At 36.9% G+C, this 23904-nt stretch overlaps 1 protein-coding gene across 1 annotated transcript in view; it reads right to left on the reverse strand.

The window, feature by feature from the left end:
* SEMA3C (semaphorin 3C) overlaps positions 1 to 23904 on the reverse strand; it is a 182572-nt gene that overhangs the window by 28627 nt on the left and 130041 nt on the right. Inside the window, exon 12 of the mRNA XM_049893285.1 lies at positions 13565 to 13787. Within this exon, the coding sequence (XP_049749242.1) occupies positions 13565 to 13787 (223 nt within the window). The remainder of the gene's footprint in view (positions 1 to 13564; positions 13788 to 23904) is intronic.

Below are 23904 nucleotides of genomic sequence, written 5' to 3' on the forward strand. Positions count from 1 at the left end.
CTCACGCACAACTGTACCACTTATGAAGATTTTGACCCCCGCTTTGTTCCTGTTTGCAACTCTCTCAAGTTCTCCATGATATTACTCCCTCTTAAACCCTGGTGGCGTAGTGATTAAGAGCTACGGCTGCTAACCAAAGGGTTGGCAGTTCGAATCTGGCAGCGGCTCCTTGGAAACTCTATGGGGCAGTTCTACCCTGTCCTATAAGGTCGCTCTGAATCGGAATCTACTCGACAGCAGCGGGTTTGGTTTGGTTTATTCCTCTGCCATTTTCATGATCACTCATTCTCCATCTTCTTGGTAAACACGCTCTATTTTCCTACCCCTTAAATGTACTCCCCAGAGTTAAATCCTTATCTGCAGAGTCTCCTAGAGTAACCTCAGGCACTCTCAGGGGTTCAGATAACACCTACATCGCTAATGACTACCAGATCTACATCTCCAGAACAGTCCTGTCTCCTGAAACATATCTATGATAGAGCTTTCTTTGACTTATCCATCTGGATGGCTCACCAAATCTTTAACTCAATGTGAGACAAACTTAGGCTTAAATTTAATTGATTCTAATAGCATCACAACCTTAAACAAGTCATTTAACTGCCTTCTCAAAGCCTCAGGTTCCGCAACTGTGAAACGGAGCTAATGATTCTACTGTGTTGCTGTAAGGTTTTAATGAGATAATATACCTTAGGTAATTAATTCAGTTTCTGATGCTTAATGACCTACAGAAAATGATAGGTGTGGCATTCCAAAAGGAATTCATTACACTCCAAATCTGTTTACAAATTTTCTATTCCCTAGTCCACCGATTTTCCAACTCACAAATCTACAATGCACTCTAGACACTTTTTTCAGCCCTCCAATTCTCCCAAATTGATTTATTATCATCAGGTCCTTTCCTTCTAAATATCTCTTGAATCTGACAATCCCTCTCAACCTCCACTTCAGGCTCTCATTATTTCTTTTCTTTATCATGCAAAAAGTCTCTGGACTGGCCTTTTCTCTGACTTTATTGCATCCTCCAAATCACTGCCAAGGTGATCTATCTAAAATATATATGGGGCTGTGTGGCAAACATACTCTAAAGTAACCTCAGTGAGAAATATCCTTGTATATTCCCTTCACATGAGTACAGGAGGCTTGCTTTTAACTAATATTGTATGACAAAGTTGATAGGTTGTCAATCCTGTGATTACATTACAGTATTTGAGACCCAGTCTTAACATAATGAAAGACTAAACTCTGAGAGGCGTGAGGAAGCAAACAACGATGATTTGAACTGCCAGTGAAGACAGCCATTGGTGGGCAACTGCAGGTAGCCTCCAGGAGCTGAGAGCCTCAGTCCCACGACAGCAAGGAATCAAATTCTGCCAACAGCCATGTGAGCTTAGAAGATCCTGAGCTCCAGAAAAGAACGCAGCCTGTCCTCCACTGTATTTGTACTTCGTGAGACGCTGAGCAGAGAACCCACCCAGCTAAGCCATCATCCACAGAAATTGTGAGATACTAAATGTGTGTACTTTTAAGCCACTCATTTTTTGGTAATTTATTTCACAGGAATAGAAAATTATCTAAAATTCCTAACAAGTGGCCAATCCCTTTTCTGGACTCTATAGGTTTTTATATTTTAGAACTGAACTAAACACACTGCTTTCTAGAAAGGGTTTATGATGCTCTTCTCTGAGCTAGCTTTTTGGCTAACTCTCTTATCTCCTTCAAGTCTTTGATAAACTCTGTCAATGAAGTAAATTCTGGCCATCATACTTTCTAAACTCCCTATCTCTGCTTTAATTTTTCTTTTTTCTATAGCATGTGTCAGTTTAAAATAGAGTATATAATTTGTTCACTTTAATGGTCATTATCTCTCCCAGTGGAATGTAAGTTCTACAAGGGCAGGAATTTTAGTCACCTTGTTTAACTGATACAACCCAAGCACCTCTAAGAGTGCCTGGAACATAATAGGTACTCAATAAATATTTATTAAACTGCACTGACTTGCCTCCTCTGTTGGACCATGGACTTCTTAAAGGAAAGTGCTATTGTTTATTCACTGTGTATTATAAACCTTGGCATGCAATAGGCTCAGTAAATGTTGCCAATGAAGGAAATAATAACAAATTTATGATGTGCCATTATTGCTATTCCATACTCTTTGAAAAAGAACTATAGAACCTAAACATATTATCTTTTTTGCATTAATTGATAAGGGCTTTGTCATAGTTTTAAAACATCAGAATTGACTATTCTCTAATTTTAAAAGTTCTTTAAGTATCAAGATGATTTTATTCCAGCCTTCAAATTAAGCTAGATTTCTAAAATTAGTTGTAGTGAACTTATTACTGCTATTGTAACAAATTAACCACCAACTTAATACATTAAACAACATAAATTTATTATCTCACAGTTCTGAAGGTCAGAATCCAACACAGATACCACGAGGCTAAAATCAAGGTGCCAGCAGGACTACATCCTTTTTCACAGGCTTTAGGAAAAATCCATTTCCTTGCCTTTTCCAGCTTCTAGAGAACACCCGCATCCCATATGGCCCTCTTCTTCCATCTTGAAGGCCAGTAATGTAACATCTCTCTGACCTTTTTCAATCATCATATTTCTCTCTGGCGACTACAGTGAGAAAGTTCCTATGCCTTTAAGGACTAGATCGAGCCCACCCAGAAAATCAGGGAAAATCTCCCCATCTCACAGCCTATAATTAATCACACCTGCAAAGAGCCTTTTGCCATGTAAAGTAACACAGTCACAGGTTCCAGACATCTTGGGGGGCGGGGTGGGCATTATTTTCTGGAAAAGGAAAATAAGGGTACTACTAAGTAATGCGAAACATGTATGACTCTAATACCAGACTCACGGCAGAGACTCCAGTTTCAGCTGTTCTTGTACCAATTAATTTACACTACTTCTCATTCCAAAATTAAACACATCTTTCCATTTTTCAGTATTTGAACTCTTCCCAGTTAAATAAAAATCCTTAAAAAGCTGACTTTCCACAAAAAGCACCATCAAAGCTGACAGTTGTAGCCCTCTTTCTGGGTAGTCACACAGAGAAAGCTTGGCAGGGGCTGAGCAGTAGGCTGTGGATTCTTCTCCCTGGAACAAAGGCTGCCAGGTTGGCCTCAGGAAGCCTTGGCAGCACCTCAAGAATAAGAACACAGTGTGGCTGTATTCTTAAGAGACATACAAAAGACTCCATAAAGTAATGTTTTAAGGCTAGAAAATTTTCCTACATTCATTTTTATGTAAAGCTTTGAGATTTGATTGTAGTTGTTTTCAAGTCATCTAGGAAAATGCCCATGATTGCATAGTAAATGCTCCAGCCTTACAGAGTAAACCATTGCTGTCTTCCCTTCTAGAAAGAGCTTCTATCTCTTCGAGTGATCTGAAATCCTCCAAACAGGCCCACGGGCTTCACAAAATGGCTATGCAAAATCCATTTTGATTGTGTAAACAGAAGCATGTTAAAGAGATTTATGTGTGCTTTGCTGAGTGTGTGACATTTTGAATGTAGATATAAGCCCCATTTTAAAACAAGCTTAATGCTCAAAGATTTACTGTTGTAAGATGTTCTGCTTCATTTCTGCGTCTTCTTCTACCCCTTTTCCTAACAGCCTTACCTACTTAACTGCTGATATAACAAAGACACAGGTTAAATTCTAGCACAATCCTAGCACAAAAAGCCAGCCTGTGTCGAGGGAAAGTTTGTTCTCTAAGGCTCCCCTTGGAACAGGCATTTGCTTCATACAGAAGACTTGATAAAAGCATGTGAATGGGCTGCAGTGAGTGGCACCACTCAAAACAATGCAAATGCTAATTTTGAATGTGGCACTTCCCTAATATCATCTTGACATATGTGGATGAAACATTTAATTCATAGTAAAAAGAGAAAATATAAAAAATGAATTTCATAAAAGGATAAAATTATAAAGTGGCAATAGTAAGTAAGGTAGTAATGATGAAGGGGTTAATTCTCAGGGCATGAGACCAGACAGCATGGATTTATATTCTGGCTGTACCATACACTAAGTATATATGCAATTTTAATCTTCCTTAACCTTCATTTGAATCATATCTACTGAGGGACTACATTGAGTGATGCACTATTCTAGGTACTGAGGACCTGGAATAAATCAGGCAAATATTGCTGCCCCCGTGGAGCTTACATTCCCACGATTCCGATTAGAATATTTGTGAAGATTGGGTGAGATAATGCATATAACATACCTGGCACATGGTAAGCACTTTAAATAACTGTAACTAGCATTATTATAATGTAATAAAATATTTTAGAAGCCTGCAATACTACAGTTATTTGCATAAGTAGAACACTGAATAAATAAATGGGTTTTTCAGGCAAACTAGCAACACCAACATTTATATATTCACTAAGTGAGATTTTATACTGTCTTTAAAAATATACATATCTCTGAAGAGTAGATAAAAAGAAAAGAATTCAGCAATTAGCCATATATTTATTTTGCAATTGTCTTTTTAAGGTAAAATTTAAGTGAGAGCATTTGACTCTGGATTAGTAATCACTGTATGGGTTATCTTCCATTTTGTTTCTCTTCACACATCCTTTTTTTCTACTCTTCTGCATGAACAAGTAACTATCACACCGTGATTTATCCTCATTCTCCTGTCAATTCAGCCATCATTCCACTCTGTTCCATTAATATTTCCTGCTTTGACAATCTCTGTAGACTCTTTGGTAAACTCTCCGAAGTTTCCAAATTCTACTTTGGAAGGCACTGAACCAAAATGTTATTAAAAACCAGTGACTTACAAAGAGATTTATTCCTTACTGCTAAGCGAAGGAGGAAGTCTAGACATTATCCTTAGAGTGACATTCATGCCCTGCTTTCAAATGACAGTAGCCTTTTCTGAACTCAAATGGACTGCTCCAGCTATCAAATTTTACATGGAGTATTTTAGGACATTCTTTAAAATCAAAAGGCCTGGCTCTGCAGTTCATTAACACTGTGCCATTCCAAGAGATGTGACTGCCAGAACTGGTTAGTTACTTTGAAGGCAGCTATCATGTAACACTGCAAGGCAAGAATTTTAAGACTTTCGTCACATATGTGGCACATACTTTAAAATTCCACACTTTCAAAGGACTTACTGGGGCCAACGTCCCAACTCAGTATTTACCCAGTTAAACAAAAGCTAAAAAGAAGCATGGAACAGTACATACTATATATGAATTTTGACAGGCCACCACATGTATAGACCTTATATTAAAAAAAATCATAATTGCCTTAAATCATCCTAAGCCTCTAACAGCCATTCACAAGAATACTCTCTCGCTCTTTCTTCAAAGCCCACATGTTGTCTTGACTCATGTATAGTGATAAAAATATAAATTTACCAGGTTGTCTGAACCTGATCTAGACATTTAAATATTTTCATAACTACAGAAGCAAAAGGAAAACAGGCAAAAAATCTCTCGACTGTGCAATATACTCTGCTTGGAACAAATGGCCTGGATAGAAGCAGTAGGTGGCAAAGTTAAAATAGAAATGTTAATCCCATGAAAGCACTTGCCTGCTGTTTTACAAGCTTCCTAAATACTAAATAAATAAATAAATAAATAAATAAGGAAGACTAGAAACTTCCACACCTCTAATACACAGAACTAAAAAAAAAAAAAAGTAAGGAACATCAGAAATACCCACAACTCTAAAACAGAAATTAAAAGAAAAAAAATCTCTCAACGCATCAACAAATTATACAGAATAAAACAAAACACAAGGTATTTTTTTCATTGCTGTGGTCTTTTCTAGAGTGATAGTATGAATGAGTTGGTTAAAAAAAAAAAAAAATTGGAAACTTAGTTTCCAGTATAAATTTTAATAAAATAGCAAGGTATGTTTTACTCAAGATTACAGAACAGGTATTTATCTGTGGCAACATTTATGAATTCCTATATTATATCTACAATATTAGATAACTGCTTCTTTACAAAGTCTTGATTTTTCTAAAATTATACAATTATCAACCAAAGTAGAGATCAGCAAACTTTGTTTTGTAAAAGGCTAAATAGTTCAGTATTTCGACTTTGGGGGCTATCTGGTCTCTGTTGCAACTACTCATCTGTGCCACTGAAGAGCAAAAGCAGCCACAGACGATATACAAACGAATGCGTGTAGCTGTATTCTAATAAAGCTTTATTAATGGACACAAATTTGCATTTCTTATAATTTTCACTGGTCACAAAAATATACTTTTTTTTTTCATCCATTTAAAAATATAAAAACAATTCTGAGTTCATGAGCCATGGAGAAGCATGCAGTAGGCTGCGACCCCTAAACTAAAACCCACGGCCATCGAGTCAGTTCCGACTCATGGCGACCCCATGTGTTACAGAGTAGAACTGCTTCACAGGGTTTTCCTGGCTGTAATGTTTACAGAACCTGTTCATCAGAACTTCTGCTGTGCTGCAGGGTGGTTTAAGCTGCCAACTTTTAGGTTGATAGAGTGTAGATCACTTGTGCCACCCAGGGACTTCTTATCCCTAGACCAAACATTGATATATAAACTGTAAGAAATAAGAGTAGGGGATAAAGATCACTTTATTTTTTTCATTGCATCTGTCAGAACCCAAAATGACCTGAGTCAGTCCCATGACGGTGAAAGGCTAGAATATCAGCACCTCACAATTAGAGTAATACATTGTACTTGGCTAAGTGTTAACAGCTGGCAGGCGTTGAGCCCACAGAACTACCATGGAGATCCTGAGAGCTACAAAATCATTCATAACATTTAAAGTGAATACAGTTACATGACACCCTATTTGCATTCCAATGAACTGTCAAATTAAGTTTTTCCTATGGCATCTTCTTTGACAACTAATGTCTTCGTTGCATTTGCCTGAAGTTTCCATGATGGTTCAGAGACAAGGAATGCCATGAGAGGAGTGGCATTGTGGCAAGAATTGGAGCATCATTATTTATTTATAGTGGCCAAAGGGCTCTCTGGTTCTCAAGGATTTGGCAACATATAAGAAATATTATGTCCTTCTTCAGAAAATTAAGATACACCAAGCTTAGAAATCCTGGGAACAATGACCTATGATTCTCCCAAGAGCCATTTCAGGAACGGCTCTTGTATTCACTTTTAACAGCAAACATACCCAGAAAAATGTCTTTGAAGAAATTTCACCAGCCATCCCAGAACTGGTTGGGCAGCAAATATTCTATATCAATACACTGGTTGTGAGAGTTTCGGGTAAATTTAAACCACTGCCTTCAACTAAAGTATAGTGCAGTCTGATATACCAATGACGATAAGGTTCAGTGGTGAAATGAATCTCCATCTCTCCAGGGAGATGCGGTTGGCAGAGGCTTTGTCACTGCATGGACTTTCCTAATAGGACAGTCTTCAAGAGACTCATGTGGCTTTGTAAGCAATCACTAGAGAAATATCCCACTACAATTAAAAACATATGCCTATACACTGGTTTTCAAAATGACACAAGTGTTTCAATACCAGTGTGAAAAGTCTATGTAAAGATGCCAGACGCTTATGTGGTAAAATAAAGCCAAAGAATTTGTGCAAAAACATGTTTGTTACCGTCCTCTATCTGAATAAACACTGCTGCACTGCTTATAAAGTCTTCTTGAAAATTCCACCCATGAAATCTACATATCTTACGCAGACTTTCCTGAAAACACAACTGTTGTGGCATCAAAGACCACCATCGAGACAGGCTTCAAGAATTACAGAAAAGGTGGAGGGGGGGTGGAGAAGAAAAAGAAAATGGTCATCTCTTCTGCTAATATGAGACATCAGGGAGAGTTGTGGCTCTAAATATGAGTCAGAATCAACTCGACGGCAACAGGTTTGTTTTTTTTGTTTGTTTGGTGGCTTTAAATTACAACTTCACTTTAGGAAAAAATGTTTTTTTTTCCAAAGGCAAACTCCACATTGGATGATTCAGGCAGAGGCTGAAAGTAACTCTTTGTAATCATTCCTAAGGAGATTACATCTTTGGAGAACACAGTTTATATGCAAATTAAGATTAACTTTTGCACTCAGTTATTGATTCAGTTGATTACATGTATAGCAACAAACATAGCTATGATTTTCAATTCATCTTGACAAATACATATTGACCTTGCCAGGTACTGTGATATACGTAGAGAGAAATTATATATCTAGGAGAGATAGAACCTTGAGAAGGATGTGCAATAATGAATACAAATAAGTGAGACTGAATAAAGAGTTGATTAGAGAGTCTTAGAATAAATTGAGTTGAAGCATGATGTTTGAAGTTTTAATAGGTTATCCAATTTGTGTTATCTAACAGTATGTTGTAAATGCAAATAATAAGCTCATGAAATGGCAAGGACTAGAGATGTACATTTGGGATTTGTTCACATGGAATGGATAATTGAAACCAATTGAATGAAAAGGACAAAGGATGTATAAAAAGAAAAGTCCCATAGATAGAACCTCAGGGAATACCCACTCTCATGGGCAGGAGGAACCTGGGCTAACAAAGGAGACTGAGAAGATATTCTCAGACGAACACGGTAATTTCATGGCATGGTTACAGCAAAGAGGAAAAGAGAGACTTTACAATACTAAATGATTCAAAGTGAGATTGAGGCATCTGAACAATTAAAAGCCACTGGATGTCTTGAAGAAATTGGTTGAACAGCAGACGGGTGGCTATGCATGAAGGAGTGGATCTAGTTTCCTGGTATAAGATTTTTAAGCTGAGGATTCAGTGAAGATGAAACAAAAGAATAAAGTGAATAAGAATATAATTGATAGCGGTCCAGAAAATGGCAGGAGGGGATAAAAATTGAGAGCAGAGTGATTATGATTAGTCTATGAAGGAAAGGATATTCCTCAAATTCAAGACAAAAGAGGACCAGTGAAAGCTCAGATATGTCAAAGTGTTGGAGAAGATGCCAAATAGTTCATGTCAGAGGCTTTCAATCTAAGTACAATACAAGCTGAAATCACATGAGAACGAAGGATTTAGATCTGGGGTTTTAGGCAAAAACAAAAAAAAAAGTAAAATAAGAAATGTACACTTTGAAAAGTGTATTTAGCCTATAAAAATAAAAGTAATCAGATTGTAAATTGATTGAAGTCATAGTGCAATTCATTCGTTAGCTCAAGTTACATATTCCACAGTCACTATGTTTTACGATGTTTACAGACATATTTTATATCTATTTCTTAAACTAGTAGAGAAACTACCTAATTTCCTGGAGTAGTGGTGGTATTACTATAACTGAAGAGATTTCCTTTTATGACAATCTACAACACAGTCAGGGATGTTTGAAATATATTATTAACTACTGCCTGACTAGCAAGCAAAGGGCTTTCTGTAGAGTCGTAGTTCTCCAAGTTTAGTGTGCATCAGAATTACTTGGAAGGGCTTGATAAAAGACAGATGGCTGAGTTTCACTCCCAGAGTGCTTGTGGAAGGGTCTAAGAATTCTCATTTCTAACATATTCTCAGATAATGCTGATGCTGCTGGTCTGGGGACCACACTTTGAGCACCGGTGCTATTGCACATACAAAGCTAGTCATTCCACAGCATGGAGGCTATGAACAAGAATATTTTCACTCAACTTGAATATTAATGTAAATTGAAAACTAGAATTTGTAGATTATTAAAATAGTACTGTTACTATATTTTAAAAAAACCTGCCTATTCTAGAGTTACTACACTCTAGAACATTTCTATCATTACCATTATCACTAGAAAATGGCCCCATGTATATATGAAGAAGTCAAAGAATTTGCTTCAAATGAAAGAAAAATTTACTTACACTTAACATTTCTCTCCATCCTCTAATTCAGCCCATGATTCTTGTATTTTGCTCTAATACATGCTAGGCACTGTTCTAGGTGCTTTGTTATTGTTCTCAGGTGCCGTCGAGTAGGTTCCAATACATAAAGATCCTATATACAACGGAAAGAAACACTGCCGGATCCTGCGGCAACCTCACAATCGCTGCTATACTTTGAGCCCATCATTGCAGGCACTATGTCAATCCATCTCATTGATGATTATCCTCTCTTATGCTGACCCTCTATTTTACCAAGCATGATGTCCTTCTCCAGGGATTGGTCTCTCCTGATAACATGTCCAAAATACTTGAGATGAAGTCTTTCCATCTTTACTTCTATGGAGCATTCTGGCTGTACTTCTTCCAAGATAGACATGTTCATTCTTCTGGCAGCCAATGGTATATTCAATATTCTTTGCCAACACCATAATTCAAAGGCATCAATTCTTCTTTGGTCCTCCTTATTCATTGGCCAGCTTTCACATGCATATGAGGCAACTGAAAATACCATGGCTTGGGTCAGGTGCACCTTAGTCTTCAAGGTGACATCTTTGCTTTTCAACACTTTAAAGAGGTCTCTTGCAGCTGATTTGCCCAATGCAATGCATCTTTTCATTTCTTGACTGCTGCTTCCATGGGTGTTGATTGTGGTTCCAAGTAAAATGAAATACTTGACAATACCAACCTTTTCTCCATTTATCATGATGTTGCTATTGATCCAGTTGTGAGGATTTTTGCTTCCTTTCTGTTGAGCTGTAATCCATACTGAAGTCTGTAGTCCTTGATTTTCATCAGTAAGTGCTTCAAGTCCTCTTTGTTGTGTCATCTGCATATGGCAGGTTTTTAATGAGTCTTCCTCCAATCTTGGTGCAGCGTTCTCCTTTATGTAATCCAGTTTCTCAGATGATTTGCTCAGCATAGAGATTGAATAAGTATGGTGAAAGGATATACCTCTGATGCACACCTTTCCTGATTTTAAACCACACAGTATCTCCTTGTTCTGTTCTAAAGACTGCCTCTTTGCCTATGTACAGGTTTCTTATGAGCAAAATTAAGTGTTCTGGAATTTCCATTTGTCACAATGTCATCCATAATTTGTTATGAGCCACAGAGTCAAATGCCTTTGCACAGTCAACAAAACACAGGTAAACATCTTTCTGGTATTCTCCGCTTTCAGTCATAATCCATTTGACATCAGCAATGATATCCCTCATTCCACGTCCTCTTCTGAATGTGGCTTGAATTTCTGGCAGTTCCCTGACAATTTACTGCTGCAGCTGCTTTTGGTAATCTTCAGCAAAATTTTACTTGGGTGTAATATTAATGATATTGTTCTACAATTTCCCAATTCTGTTGGGTCACCTTTCTTTGGAATGGGCATGAATATGGATCTCTTTCAGTTGGTTGGCCAGGTAGCTGTCTTTCAAATTTTTTGGCATAGACGAGTGAGCACTTTCACCACTGCACCCATTTGTTGAAACATCTCAATTGGTTTTCCTTCAGTTCCTGGAGCTTTGTTTTTTTTTTTTTTTTTTTTTTTTCTTCAATGTCTTCAGTGCAGCTTTGACTTCTTCCTTCAGTTCCATCAGTTCCTGATCATATGCCACCTCCTGATATGATCGAACGCTGATCAGTTCTTTTTGTTACAGTGACTCTGTGTATTCCTTCCATCTTCTTTTGATGCTTCCTGCTTCATTCAATATTTTGCCCACAGAATTCTTCAATATTGCAAATTGAGGCTTGAATTTTTTCTTCAGTTCTTTCAGCTTGAGAAATGCTTGAGCGGGCTCTTTTCCTCAGTTTTCTAACTCCAGGTCCTTTGCATATTTCATTATAATACTTAACTTTGTTTTCTCCAGCTGCCCTTTGAAATCTTCTGTTCAGCTATTCTATTTCATCATTTCTTTCACTTGCTTTAGCTGCTCTATATTCAAAAGCAAGTTTCAGAGTCTCTTCTGACATCCATTTTAGTCTCTTTCTTTCCCATCTTTTTAATGACCTTTTGCTTTCTTCATGTATGATGCACTCGATGTCATTTCATAACTCATCTGGTCTTCAGTTGTTAGTGTTCAATTCATCAAATCTATTCTGTAAATTCAGGTAGGATATACTCAAAGTCATATTTTGGCTCTCGTGGGCTTATTTTAATTTTCTTCAGCTTTAATTTGAACTTGCACAGGAGCAATTAATGGTCTGCTCCGTAGTAGGCCTCTGACCTTGTTCTGACTGTTCTCCATCTTCTCTTTCCACAGACATAGTCAATTTGATTCCTGTATATTCCATATGGCAAGGTCCACGTGTATAGTTGCCATTTATGTTGTGGAAAAAAGGGTATTTGCAATGAATAAGTCTTTTGTCTTGCAAAATTTATCACGAGACCTCCTCCATCATTTCTATCACCAAGACCATATTTTTCAACTACTGATCCTTCTTCTTTGTTTCCAGCTTTGGCATTCCAATCACTCATGATTATCAGTGCAATAGGCTTACCACATTCAGTTCTCAGTTTCAAAGTTACCTCTTCAATGGTGATGACACATGTAAAAATAGTGTCCCCTCTTCACTATAGTTTTGTGTCTGTCTCCATATTCTGCTTTATTTTTCTTCACAGGCCTTGCCTATCTAACAGTATATTATTCGTTATATTAGTATATTGTTCCTACTAGAGTGTTAGCTGTGTGTTCACCATAACTGGGTCTATTTTGTTTATTGTTTCATCCTCAGACCTATCACAAAGCTGTCAAATTGACTGTACATCTGATCAATTTCAGACTGCAGAAACTGATAAAAATCTTCAATTTACTCATCTTGGTACTTAGTAATTAGTGCCAAAATTTAACTGGTCTTCCTTGTAGGTGTATGGATATTATCCTATCATCCTATTACTGACAGTGTTGCACTTCAGACTAGATCTTCAAATGTTCTTTTTGATGATGAATGCGACACCATTCCTAGCATAGTAGACCATACAATTGTCCAGTTCAAAATGACTGGTACCAGTCCACTTCAGTTCACTAATGTAATGCATCAGATATCAATCTTTATGTGTTCCATATCACTTTTTACTACTTTCAATTTTCCTAGATTCATATTTTGTACATTACACGTTCCAATTATTAATGGATACTTACAGCTGTTTCTTCTCATTTCGAGTAGTGCCACATCAGTAAACGAAGGTCCTGAAAGCTTTACTTCATCCACATTATTAAGGTTGACTGTATTTTGAGGAGTAAACTCTTCCCAGTTGTATTTCGAGTGCCTTCCAATCTGAGAGGCTTATATTCCAGCACTGTATCAGACAATGTTCTGCTGCTATTCATAAGGTGTTCGCTGGCCAGTTTTTTCAGAAGTAGACTCCAGATCCTTCTTCCTAGTCTGTCTTAGTCTGGAACTTCTGCTGAAAGCCGTCCACCATGGGTGATCCTACTGGTATTTCATATTTCAGTGGCATAGCTTCCCATATCATAGCAACAGACAAGACACCACAGTATGACAACCAACCAGAGGAGGTAATTCTTACAAAAACTCTGTAAAGTAATTCATTTTATTAACTCCATTTACAGGTGTGGAAACTGAGACATAGGGTAGTTAAATAACTCATTCAGGGTCAGACAGAAGTAAACATTGGCGTCTTTGTAGTTCTAATATCATGGCTCTTAACTACTATCTATATTATAGTACACTTTTCTACTAAGCATTAAAGTGAAGCTTCAAGTTTCATAGCTCAAATACCTACCTGTTCCAAGAAACAGGACATGGTATCTACCATCAGCTGCATTTACTCGATCCACAGCTATCTTTGTGTACTTGTAGTCGGTGCCTATACGGACAATCAAAGGCCTTCTGTGGATTGGGTAGATGGAATTGTACATGAGAGGATGGTTCCGAATAAAAGTCACAACATCATCTGGGAACTCCTTGGTCGTTCGCATATTGGGTGTAAATGCTCCTCCTGGGCACTAAAATAATATTTTAAGAAAAAAATTAATAAATTAAAATAGTTACTTTGACTTAGTAATAATCAAAAAGCATCTACACTAAAAAAAATACTTGGACGCTCAGCTTCTTCTAAGTGTTTTGCCCCCTATTGAGGAGAAAACAGTCTAACCAATGATTTTACTATCTTAGGAAATTAATATATATTTTGTATAAGTTAATCATTTGAATGAGGCCAACTCCACTTTTTTTACCCTATTTGTCTTCAGAGAGAGACAGACACCATTTTGTATATAACTTTCACCATTCTTATCCATAACCTTTATATTACTTATTCTGTATCAGATATCATTTTGTTTAAAAAACAAAACAAAAAACTTGTGGGCATAATCTAATGTTACTACTGGTGAAAATAAATTATTTTATAATTATTAATTTAATCAGAATGGTAATGTGTAGGAGTTTTATTTCATCTAATTTAGATCTGTGAGGTTGGATCTTAGTTTGGGGATAATAAATTGTATCAGACAATTCCCTTCTAGAAAAGACTCCAGTGGCTTCTATTACCCTTAGAATGTAATACCAACAATTTACCACGTCCTACAAGCTCCTGTGTGATCTGCCCTAAGCCTACTTCTCCCATAGTAGTGCTTGCTGTTCCTGAACACTCCAAGCACGCTTCCCCTCCAGGGGGCTGACACTTGCTGGCCCCTGTCCAGACTCCTCTTCTCCAGACAGCCCCATGGCTTTCTTTGTTACCACATTCAGTTCTCAGTTTAAAAGTTACTTCCTCAAAGGTGATGACACATATAAAAATAGCATCCCCTCTTCATCTCTACTCTTGTGTCTGTCTCCATATTCTGTTTTACTTTTCTTCACAGGCCTTGTCTACCTAATAGTATATTATTAGTTGTATTAGTATATTGTTGCTTGTATATTTATTGTCTGTTCCTCCTAGAATGTAAGCTGTGTGTTCACCATAACGGGGCCTATTTTGTTTATTGTTTCATCCTCATACCTATAACAAAGCTGTCAAATTATAGATATTCAATAAAAAGTTGCTGAATGAATAAATTATTCTATTAGATTTGGCCTGTGATTTTGGTACAGGGGCTGCATGATACTCAGTTGTGGCTAGAAGAGGAAAGAGTCAGAGCAGGCAAGTAGTAGGCAGAATAAAATAATGAGACCTTAGAAAAGGACTGCCTGGGTAGATTCAGTAGTTCTGGGAAGAGAGCCAGACAAGGGCTCCTGAGGCCTTATGGAGAAGGTTCCAGTTGTAGGGTACCTGAAGCCAAACCTGTAGGCTGGGAGCTGCTAAAGTGTGGAACCCAAATTCAGTCATTACTAGGGCCAGAATTTTAAGATATAAGAGCAAAGTTGCTGCATATAGTCTTTTAATACACGCAAACATTGTTTGCTGACCCCTACTAAACCCCTCTCAATATTTGTACTTCTAGAAACAAAAACACTTCATCATGTTTTTCTAGAAACACATGGTACTCCTGTTCTAGTTTTTATTTATCCTCTTTAGAGAAGTACGGAATAAAAAGAAAGCAACAAAGCAAGCTTCTTGATCAACAGCAACGGACATAGCATAGGTGGTAAACAAAAACAATGGAATATGACAAAATGGAAAGCATATGCTTTATTCAGAGGTGACAATGGATACTTATTTCCAGCTAATCGTGCCTACGCAGGAATAGAACGTAGCCAGATTTCAACAGAAGACAGAAATGTGGAAACGTATGTGAAATATGCCAAAATTTTAATGCTGATTCAATGAAAAAAGAAAAACAACCTCGGGGGCCAAAAAACATGGCAATTTCTGGGTTAAACACTTGCCGTAGCTCTACAACAGTGTTAGTGCGTCTGGGTCACTATTGCCAGGCCTACTCACGATTTCAAATAAGTCTTAGCAAATTAACTTGACCTCACTCGTCCAGATGTGGACTGCATCATCCTGAATGCAATTTTTAGACTGAATTTGATCAATTAGCATTACCAGCATTTTTTATAGGACCAGTAAATACAGTTCTCTTACTATAGAAAGGCACAAGGGGCAATTAAATGACTTCACGGAAGAGAGATAATGAGACAAGTAACAAAACTAAGCCTCTCATTTGTGTTCCCATTAACTAGACTTTCATCTGGGGCTCGTATGTTTTTCTTTTAAGAAAAAGCATTATATTTAAATATATGTGTTTATAGATGCCCACAATGAAGACCAAATGAGGACAAAGAATTTAATTTGAGGGTGTTCTAAGCTGATGGATACATTCCATACTTCTGTAAAGTATAGAATTATGGGTCCTTTCTACCCTCATTCTTCACACAAAGTGGAAAATACATCACTCACTGAATGAAAACACGGAAAGAACAAAGCAGGGGCATTTAAATACATCCAGCCCTTCATAAAACACTATCAATTATGGTTTTGCTAAGCTGAGGTGTCCCATTAAATATTTGCTAGTGTCTTCATTCATAAGTTCTGGAAAGATCTAATGTTTAGCATATATTACTAGACATTCCACATAATTTCTAGTTAGTAATTATTTTGGTGTGTGATAACCTTACTAAATTATCACTTTTTTTTTTTAAATTTCTGAGTTTTACTTGGTGGTAATTAAAATTCAGATAAAAATTATTTTCAGGTTGCTCCAAACTGTAGTATCAAAAGTTCACCAATTTGTAGAAATAAAAGGGAATGCTAACAAGTGACTGAGAAAACTGTTGGTTAAGAAATAGTAATTAAAGAAAAAAAATTTTTAAATTGTCAGCAAATATAAACCAACTAACAAGGAAATAGACCTTGTTTCAGGGTTTATAAACAAAAGTAACTGGCATTTATGACCAGTAGCTTTTTTTTTTTTTATAGTCTTTTTCAACCAGTGTTTTCTACCACATTTATAGACAGAGGAAACTAGCAATTTGCAGTTTCCAATCAGTTAGGGTCTTACACTGTCTTATTTTTAATATGTTGCCTAACTCTCCAAGATATGCAAACATATAGTTACTTTTCTTGAATATGTCCTTTCTTCTTTGTGAACGGTGAACGCCGAGGGTAGCAAAATAGGCATAACAGAGTCAAACAAGCAGTTTAATTCAATTGCTTGGTTGGATGTGACACTTAAAGAATAAAACAAACTTATGTTTTATAATTCTAAACACTTTAAAATTGATTCTTTCCTACTTAAAAACAAAAATGATTTAAATTATAAGCATAATTTGGGCACAGTGAAAGGGCCTATTGATGTATGCATAGGAATCCAAGCATTCTCTTATGTTTTTTCCCTATTGTAGTCTCATAAATTATGATGTTTTTAAAGTAAAAATTAATTTAAAAATATTATACATAATACAAAAGCAAAATATTCATAATGTTCAATTAATACTGAGAATATGTAAATACAAAATCAGATAATTTACAGCCACTATATTTTTAATTTACCCTATCAAACAAGGATTAGCAAACTATGGTAAGTGAGCCAAACCTGTCCCGAGTTCTGTTTTTGCTTTTTTTTTTTTTATGAGTTAAGAATGCCTTTTACATTTCTAATGGTAAAATATCAACTTTAAATGAAAAAAAAAAATCGAAAGAACATACCATTTTGTGATACATGAAATTACTCTATTCCAGGCATGCACTTACACATGCCACAACAAAAATGAATAAAAACAGTCTCTGCCTTGAAGAACTCACAGTCCAATAAGGAGATTTAAAAAAAATAGAGATATGTTTAAAATGATATGAAATCACTGAAGATAGATATTTAGCCCATATTAACATTTGGCCGTAGTGTATGGGAAAACTGGTCCTATTAGTAGGTCCAACCTACCTCTGTTTCTCATAACTGGAATGGGAGAAGCAACAGAATTCTCTAAACCATTCTGAACACCTCTTTCCCTCCTAGGGAGATATCTTATCCTCAGACCCACGAAGCCTGAAGGCAGCCAACAAGGCTGGTGGTAGATTGCTCTAGGAACTGGTAGGAAATTTCTCTCTCCTATTTTTTTCTGACAAATTTTAACTCTTCTTATATTGAGATGATCTGATCCAAAATTGGGGTTTAGGACATGGGGTAGAAATAGACTAAACAGACCTTCAACCTGCTTTGCTTAAGGCTTAACTAAAGAGAAAAAAGAAATCTTCCAAGTATTGTAACTTAACTAAGAGTTTAATACTCGAGTTTGGGACTGGAGTCCGAGCTGATAACAAAGAATTCTTATTTTTCTAGTTACCTGACATGAAAAATTATCCCTTCCAATAGATAATATAACCAAAAGATTATATCATCAGTAAGATCAAAATTGAAAATATGAGTTTCCTACCTTTCCCATGAAACAAACAAAAAACCAATTTCCATAGAGCTGATTCTGACTCACGATGACCCATGTCTGAGCAGAACTGTGCTCCACAGGGTTTTCAGTGGCTTTCATCTTTTGGAAGTAGATTGCCAAGCCTTTCTTCACAGTCACCTCTGGGTGGATTCAAACCTCCAACCTTTTAGTAGCTGAGCGCTTAACTGTTTGCATGACCCAGGGACACCTTTTTTTCCCCCTTTCCCACTAAGGACCTCTAATTCCCTCTTCCTTTTCTTATATTTATGTAACAGCATAAAGAATGAACATGTTTGATCTTTTATACCCCTCATGGATTGAACTTTGTTGTTTTCTAGTGGAATAGATAAAATGTCCATGCAGTAATTTAAATTCATAGCCATTTGGCACATTGGTTCTATATTTATAATGAACATCTTGCTTAGAAATGAGCATCTTCTAATAAGGGTTTATTTTCAAAATTACAAAAGAATCCTTTTTGACAATAGTAATTAATCCCTTCACTGATTCACGGAATAAACTGCAGATAAGGATATAGAATGAATGACAATTATGGTGACAAGAACAAAAATGGATTGCCCTTTGCAGATTTCTTCTATCTGCACTTAGCTCAGAGTAACACTGCCAAGCACAAATAAAATGTGATTAGCTCTTCCCTCATCTTGGGGTATGTTAAAGCATATGTGTTGAATCTCAATCCATGTGCTCTCATAAAATAAAAGCCTTTGTCCATTAATTAGGCTTATGTCTCTTTCTTCAGAGGGCTAATTTTACTTTACAGCCATTCAATAATCTCCGTTAAGCTTCTCTTTTATGTGTTCATTGTTTCTCAGTTCCTATAGTTTTCTGTTTATCAAGCAGCCATAAAAATTCCTTTTTTTGAGTAGAGACATTTTAAGTGTTTTGATTATTAAAGTGTTGGGTGAAATGCTAGGAATAACACGAGTCATATGTTAGGGAAGTCAATCAGCAATTATTGCCCGAACCTAATTTCTTTCCTATACTCAGGAATTCATAAACATCTGTTGACCTCTGATACTTGTAAATGTTCTTCTAATCCTCACATCCATTATACTAGTTTTCAGCATTAATATATTCAAATAGTAATATATATGTCCATTCTTTGGACAACTTTTATTTAGAAAGCATTGTGATGCGATCAGTATGGGCCATAAGAATAAACAGGAAACTCTATGGGGCAGTTCTACTATGTCCTATAGGGTCGCCATGAGTCAGAATTGACTTGATGGCACTGGGTTTTGTTTTTGTTTGTTTTTATTGTCTTCTAGGGAGACTTGGTGGCACAATGGTTAAGAGCTACAGATACTGACCAAAATGTCAGCAGTTCAAATCCACCATCCACCCCTTAGAAACCCTATGGGTCACTTCTACTCTGCTGTATAGGGTCGCTATGAGTCTGAATCAACTTGATGGCACACAAGAACAACAACAACATTGTCTTCTAGAGAGAAGTATTCTACTAAGGAAAATGGACATGTTCAAAGCAAAATAACAATTGAGACATACAAAAAATGATTCAAGATGAATATAAAATAAACACCAGAAGTTGGTTCATGATTAGTGGACCCAAATGTGTAAAAGCCAATAATATTTAACAGAATTCAGAATAGTGGCAAACTTAAGGTTGGCAGGGCCAGTAAACAGGTTTAGAGGTGAGAAAACAAAGTTTGGAGTATTCAGAGAGCTGGAACTCCAATTCCTTTGGTAATGCTGGATCACAGATTCCAAAGTGGAGGAAAGAGACACGAGATGAGGCTGGATACAGACAGCAGGAAATAAATGCAAAACTAGTCAGAGAAGGGAGTGACTGGCATGGTCAAGAGAGGCACGGTCCTGACCTAACCCTTAAAAGATGAAGGGGACTTAGTAGCGTTCCAGAACCTGGACTTGTTTTGAACATTGTTCTTTTAAACAGCATCCGGAGAGATACTGAGCTTATGTTTAAACTCTTGGTATTTTAGGTTTTTTATTTGAACCTCAAACAATCATGTAGTTGAGAACATGTGTTTATGTACAACCTGGCCTTCACCTTCCTTACAGTAATCCTCTACTGCCTACCAGGGCCTCTGTGCCAGTCCTGTTATCCCATGCAGAGCTTCCAAGACTCACTTACTAATTTCTCTCTTTGCACTGTGTGTTTGCTGCACCCTTTGCCTGAAACACCCTCCCTTACCCTAGTATCCACATCCAATCCCCCTTGGAGTACAGCTCAGTCTCACATTGTAGATTTCTATGTAAACAATGTTGTCCCACTGTGATCTCTCTCCTCTGACTTTAATGATACTGTCTGTAGTATTCACAGGCTTTGAATAATGATGTGAGACATTGTATAATTAACTCTTCATGTCTGTATGATTTATGTGTTCAATTTTAGTGTAAGCTTTCCTAACCGACTGTTTTCAAACATCTTAAAATGAATAAAAAATACTTCTAACGTGAGAGCAACCCGAAGATGTACACAACCAACAAAAGTGCCAGCAATGAACTCGTCTGTCTTTGCCACCGCTGACTATGTGGGCCATGAGTTTTCTGGGTTCCTTTGCCACATCAAGTACCAGACCTGTTCAAAGCACAATCACAGAAGCAGATGGTTCTCCTCCAATTATAAATAGATGTTAAAACTGAACACTCTTATTAGGTTCTGCTTAAACAGGATAGCATATACAAACACAGTGTCCTGCAGAAGCTTTATACACATTGCAGTGGAACAATGTAATATGTTAGCTTGGCCACAGAGAGAGTCTGGAGTTTTGGCTGCCCTTTGCAGCATACCAAAGGTGTCTTGTTTCTTCCACAAACTTGAATTACTTATGGAAAAACATTATGACACAATTGGCAGGCTTCTTCCTACTGACTTGGGCTTGCTGGTTGGGGCTGTTTGCTAACACAGCTATCAACTCTGCTTTAAAGGAAACGCCTACAGGGCACATTAGAGTGACGGTATAAGATTTCTGCCAGTGTCATTTCTTTAAGAACACAGTTATATATTTATGGGGTTGACCTGGCAACTGGACTACTGTGGGGGCGGGCGGGGGAGAGTTTGACAGTCACAGTTGATCCTTCATTGGGAGCACTTCAGAGGCAACATTCTTAACCCTTGAGAAGACAGAAAGCTTTGGGTCACTTGGCTGCTGATCTTCCGGCTACATGAGTGGGATATTAAGCCCTGAGAGCCCAGGAAGAGACGGTCACTGGCCACTCTGAGTCAGACAGCTGATTTCATGGTGTGTTGCTAGGAGAAGGGTGGAGGAACCAGATCTTCAGGGAGGTACGCTTTTCCAAGAGGAGTTCCAGAGGTCGCTCCCCCACCCTGCCTCTTTTATTCCCGAAAGATCACTCATCTGACAATTCTTTTTTTATTTAAAGAAGCTGCTCTGGTCTCAGCACCAGATGTTAAGAAACCACATTACAGAAATATGTCTCAAGTAGTGACTACTCCCTTTTTGCAGAGTCTGCTCCAGATGTGTGTCACTAAGCTCGGGCCTATTCCATAATGCTTTAGAACAGGAAAAATGCTCACTTTTGGAAGTTTGGAAATAGTGAAAAGTGGGACGGTTAGTAGAATTTTCTAATTTAGCATTGGTTTATTTTATTTTACTAAAAAGTGTTTATCTATTCTCAAATTTTATATAGCATATTTGCTACTCCATATAAGTGGTTTTCTCATTGTAATTCTCAGAGTCCTATGCTTCTGTTAAGGTGACTTATGAGCTGTCATGTGGGTGAAGGGCCTGATGAGGGGTGGGGCCAGTGGTGACACTTTTTCAGGAAAAAAAAAATCCCTTATTTGTAGTATATGACAAGTTCCATGATGTAAATATTACCACCATGGCTAATTTCAAGCTACCACTGTGATGCCATTGAGTTGGGAAGAGACACACACAACGTGCTGTTCCAAGCTGGTGCGAGCCGGTTCCAGCACACACTTCATGAGGCTTTGAGACCTTGAACCCTGATTCAATCAGAATGACTTTCTTTTACCTGTTTATTTTTTTATCTGAGGGATTTCTCTTAAGGCTTTATTTGGGGGAAAATTGATTTGTTGTTATAAAGAGTTTACATTTCAACTGCTGCTGTACAAATCAAAATCATTGATGAAAGCATATGTAATCACTGAAAATCACAACCACCTCTTAATTGTCTGTACTACGATGAAGCTATGACCAGGTCAACTTCAAACAGAAAGTAATTCTCAAAAATATGACTTCTCTTTGGAACATACTACTAGTGAGTTTTCGGAAAATTCATGATATACATTGAACAAAATAATGAAAGCCTTTGACTCATTGTGGAAGTTGAAAGTTGCTGTTTCCCCTTCCATTCTCCCTTCTCTTAGGTCATCCCTGCTTTTTATCCCACATTCCTCAACTTGAAGTACCCTAAGATGAATAACTTCTCCTGTGTACATAAAATAATTCGATGTTTGGCTTTTCTTCTACTGAGCTATCAGCATCCAAGAGATAATTAAAAAGGAGATTTCTATGATAGGGTTTTGTTGTCAGCCATGACTAATTATGGCCTTTTAAAATTTAATGCTTTCATGGATAAGTAGAAATTCTATAATCCTTCCAAAGTTAATTAAAAGTTAATAGTAATATAAAAAATACATATCAATGATTAATCTTTGAACTTCCTAGCAAGGGAACCAAACTCAACCCCTTTTAATTCTGAGTAAATAAATAGGTTCTTTAAAGGCTTAGCAAACTATTCTCCCTATTTAGAAAAAAAAAAAAAAAAAAATTGACAGCAGTGTCATTTAAGATAATGAGAAAATAAAGGAATAAACAATACTTTCCAAATAAACTCTAATGGCAACACAACAATAAAGTACATCAACAAAAAAAAAAAAAAAATTTTTTTTTTTTTTGTAAAAATTACATAGGATGGATACCTAAAAGAATATTGACAAAGGAAATTTTAAGTTCAAGCGCAAAGTGCTTCACTTTATTTAAATAAACATCATGTTCATAGCTATCTTTTTGTTTTTCAGAAAACCATTCTTTATTGGTCTCCATCATGTTTTACAAGGAGGCCTGGTGGAGCAGTTTTAAGCATTTGGCTGCTAACAGTAAAGTCTGTGATTCGAACCCACCAAGTGACTCTGTAGGAGAAGACAAGGTGATCTGCTCCTATAAAAAGTACTGCCTAGGAATTCCTATGAGTCAGTTCTACTCTGTCATATAGGATGGCTGTGAGTCAGAATCAACTCGACGGCACACAACAACAACCAAGTTTTGTAACTTCAATTCTATTCTATGGCATGCAGAGATATAAGGAACATTATATTCCTCTTGATGGCCAATTGTACAACATTTCTCTCAATCAGTGTACTGTATGTCCTTTTACAGAGACAAAAACTAATCAACGTGCAAAAATGAAGCATTATAATGGTCCAAATGAAACATAATGTTATCATTGGAGTCTTAGAAAAAATCCAATTCTAATCTTCCAGGACAGTCTGTAACTTTAGCTGCAAAAGTTCTTTTTCAATATACTCCTTACCAAACCAAACCCATTGTCATCAAGTCGATTCAGACTCATAGCGACCTGTAGGGCAGGGTAGAACTGCCCCTTAATAAACTTTTCGAGACCCAATTATTTTCTCCTTTGAATTTTTTGTTGATGCTACGTGTTTTCATGAGTGAAAACATACTGAGTAAAGGACCAACTCAGAATTTTTGTTATGAGTTTTGATATCCATTATCTAAGATCCTATGTGTTCCAGCGGCCCCTAGACAATGCAAATCCTGCCAATACGAGTCAATAATAAAATCATTT

Source organism: Elephas maximus, chromosome 8 (genome assembly GCF_024166365.1).
Source record: "Elephas maximus indicus isolate mEleMax1 chromosome 8, mEleMax1 primary haplotype, whole genome shotgun sequence".
In the NCBI taxonomy this organism is placed as follows: Eukaryota; Metazoa; Chordata; class Mammalia; order Proboscidea; family Elephantidae; genus Elephas; species Elephas maximus.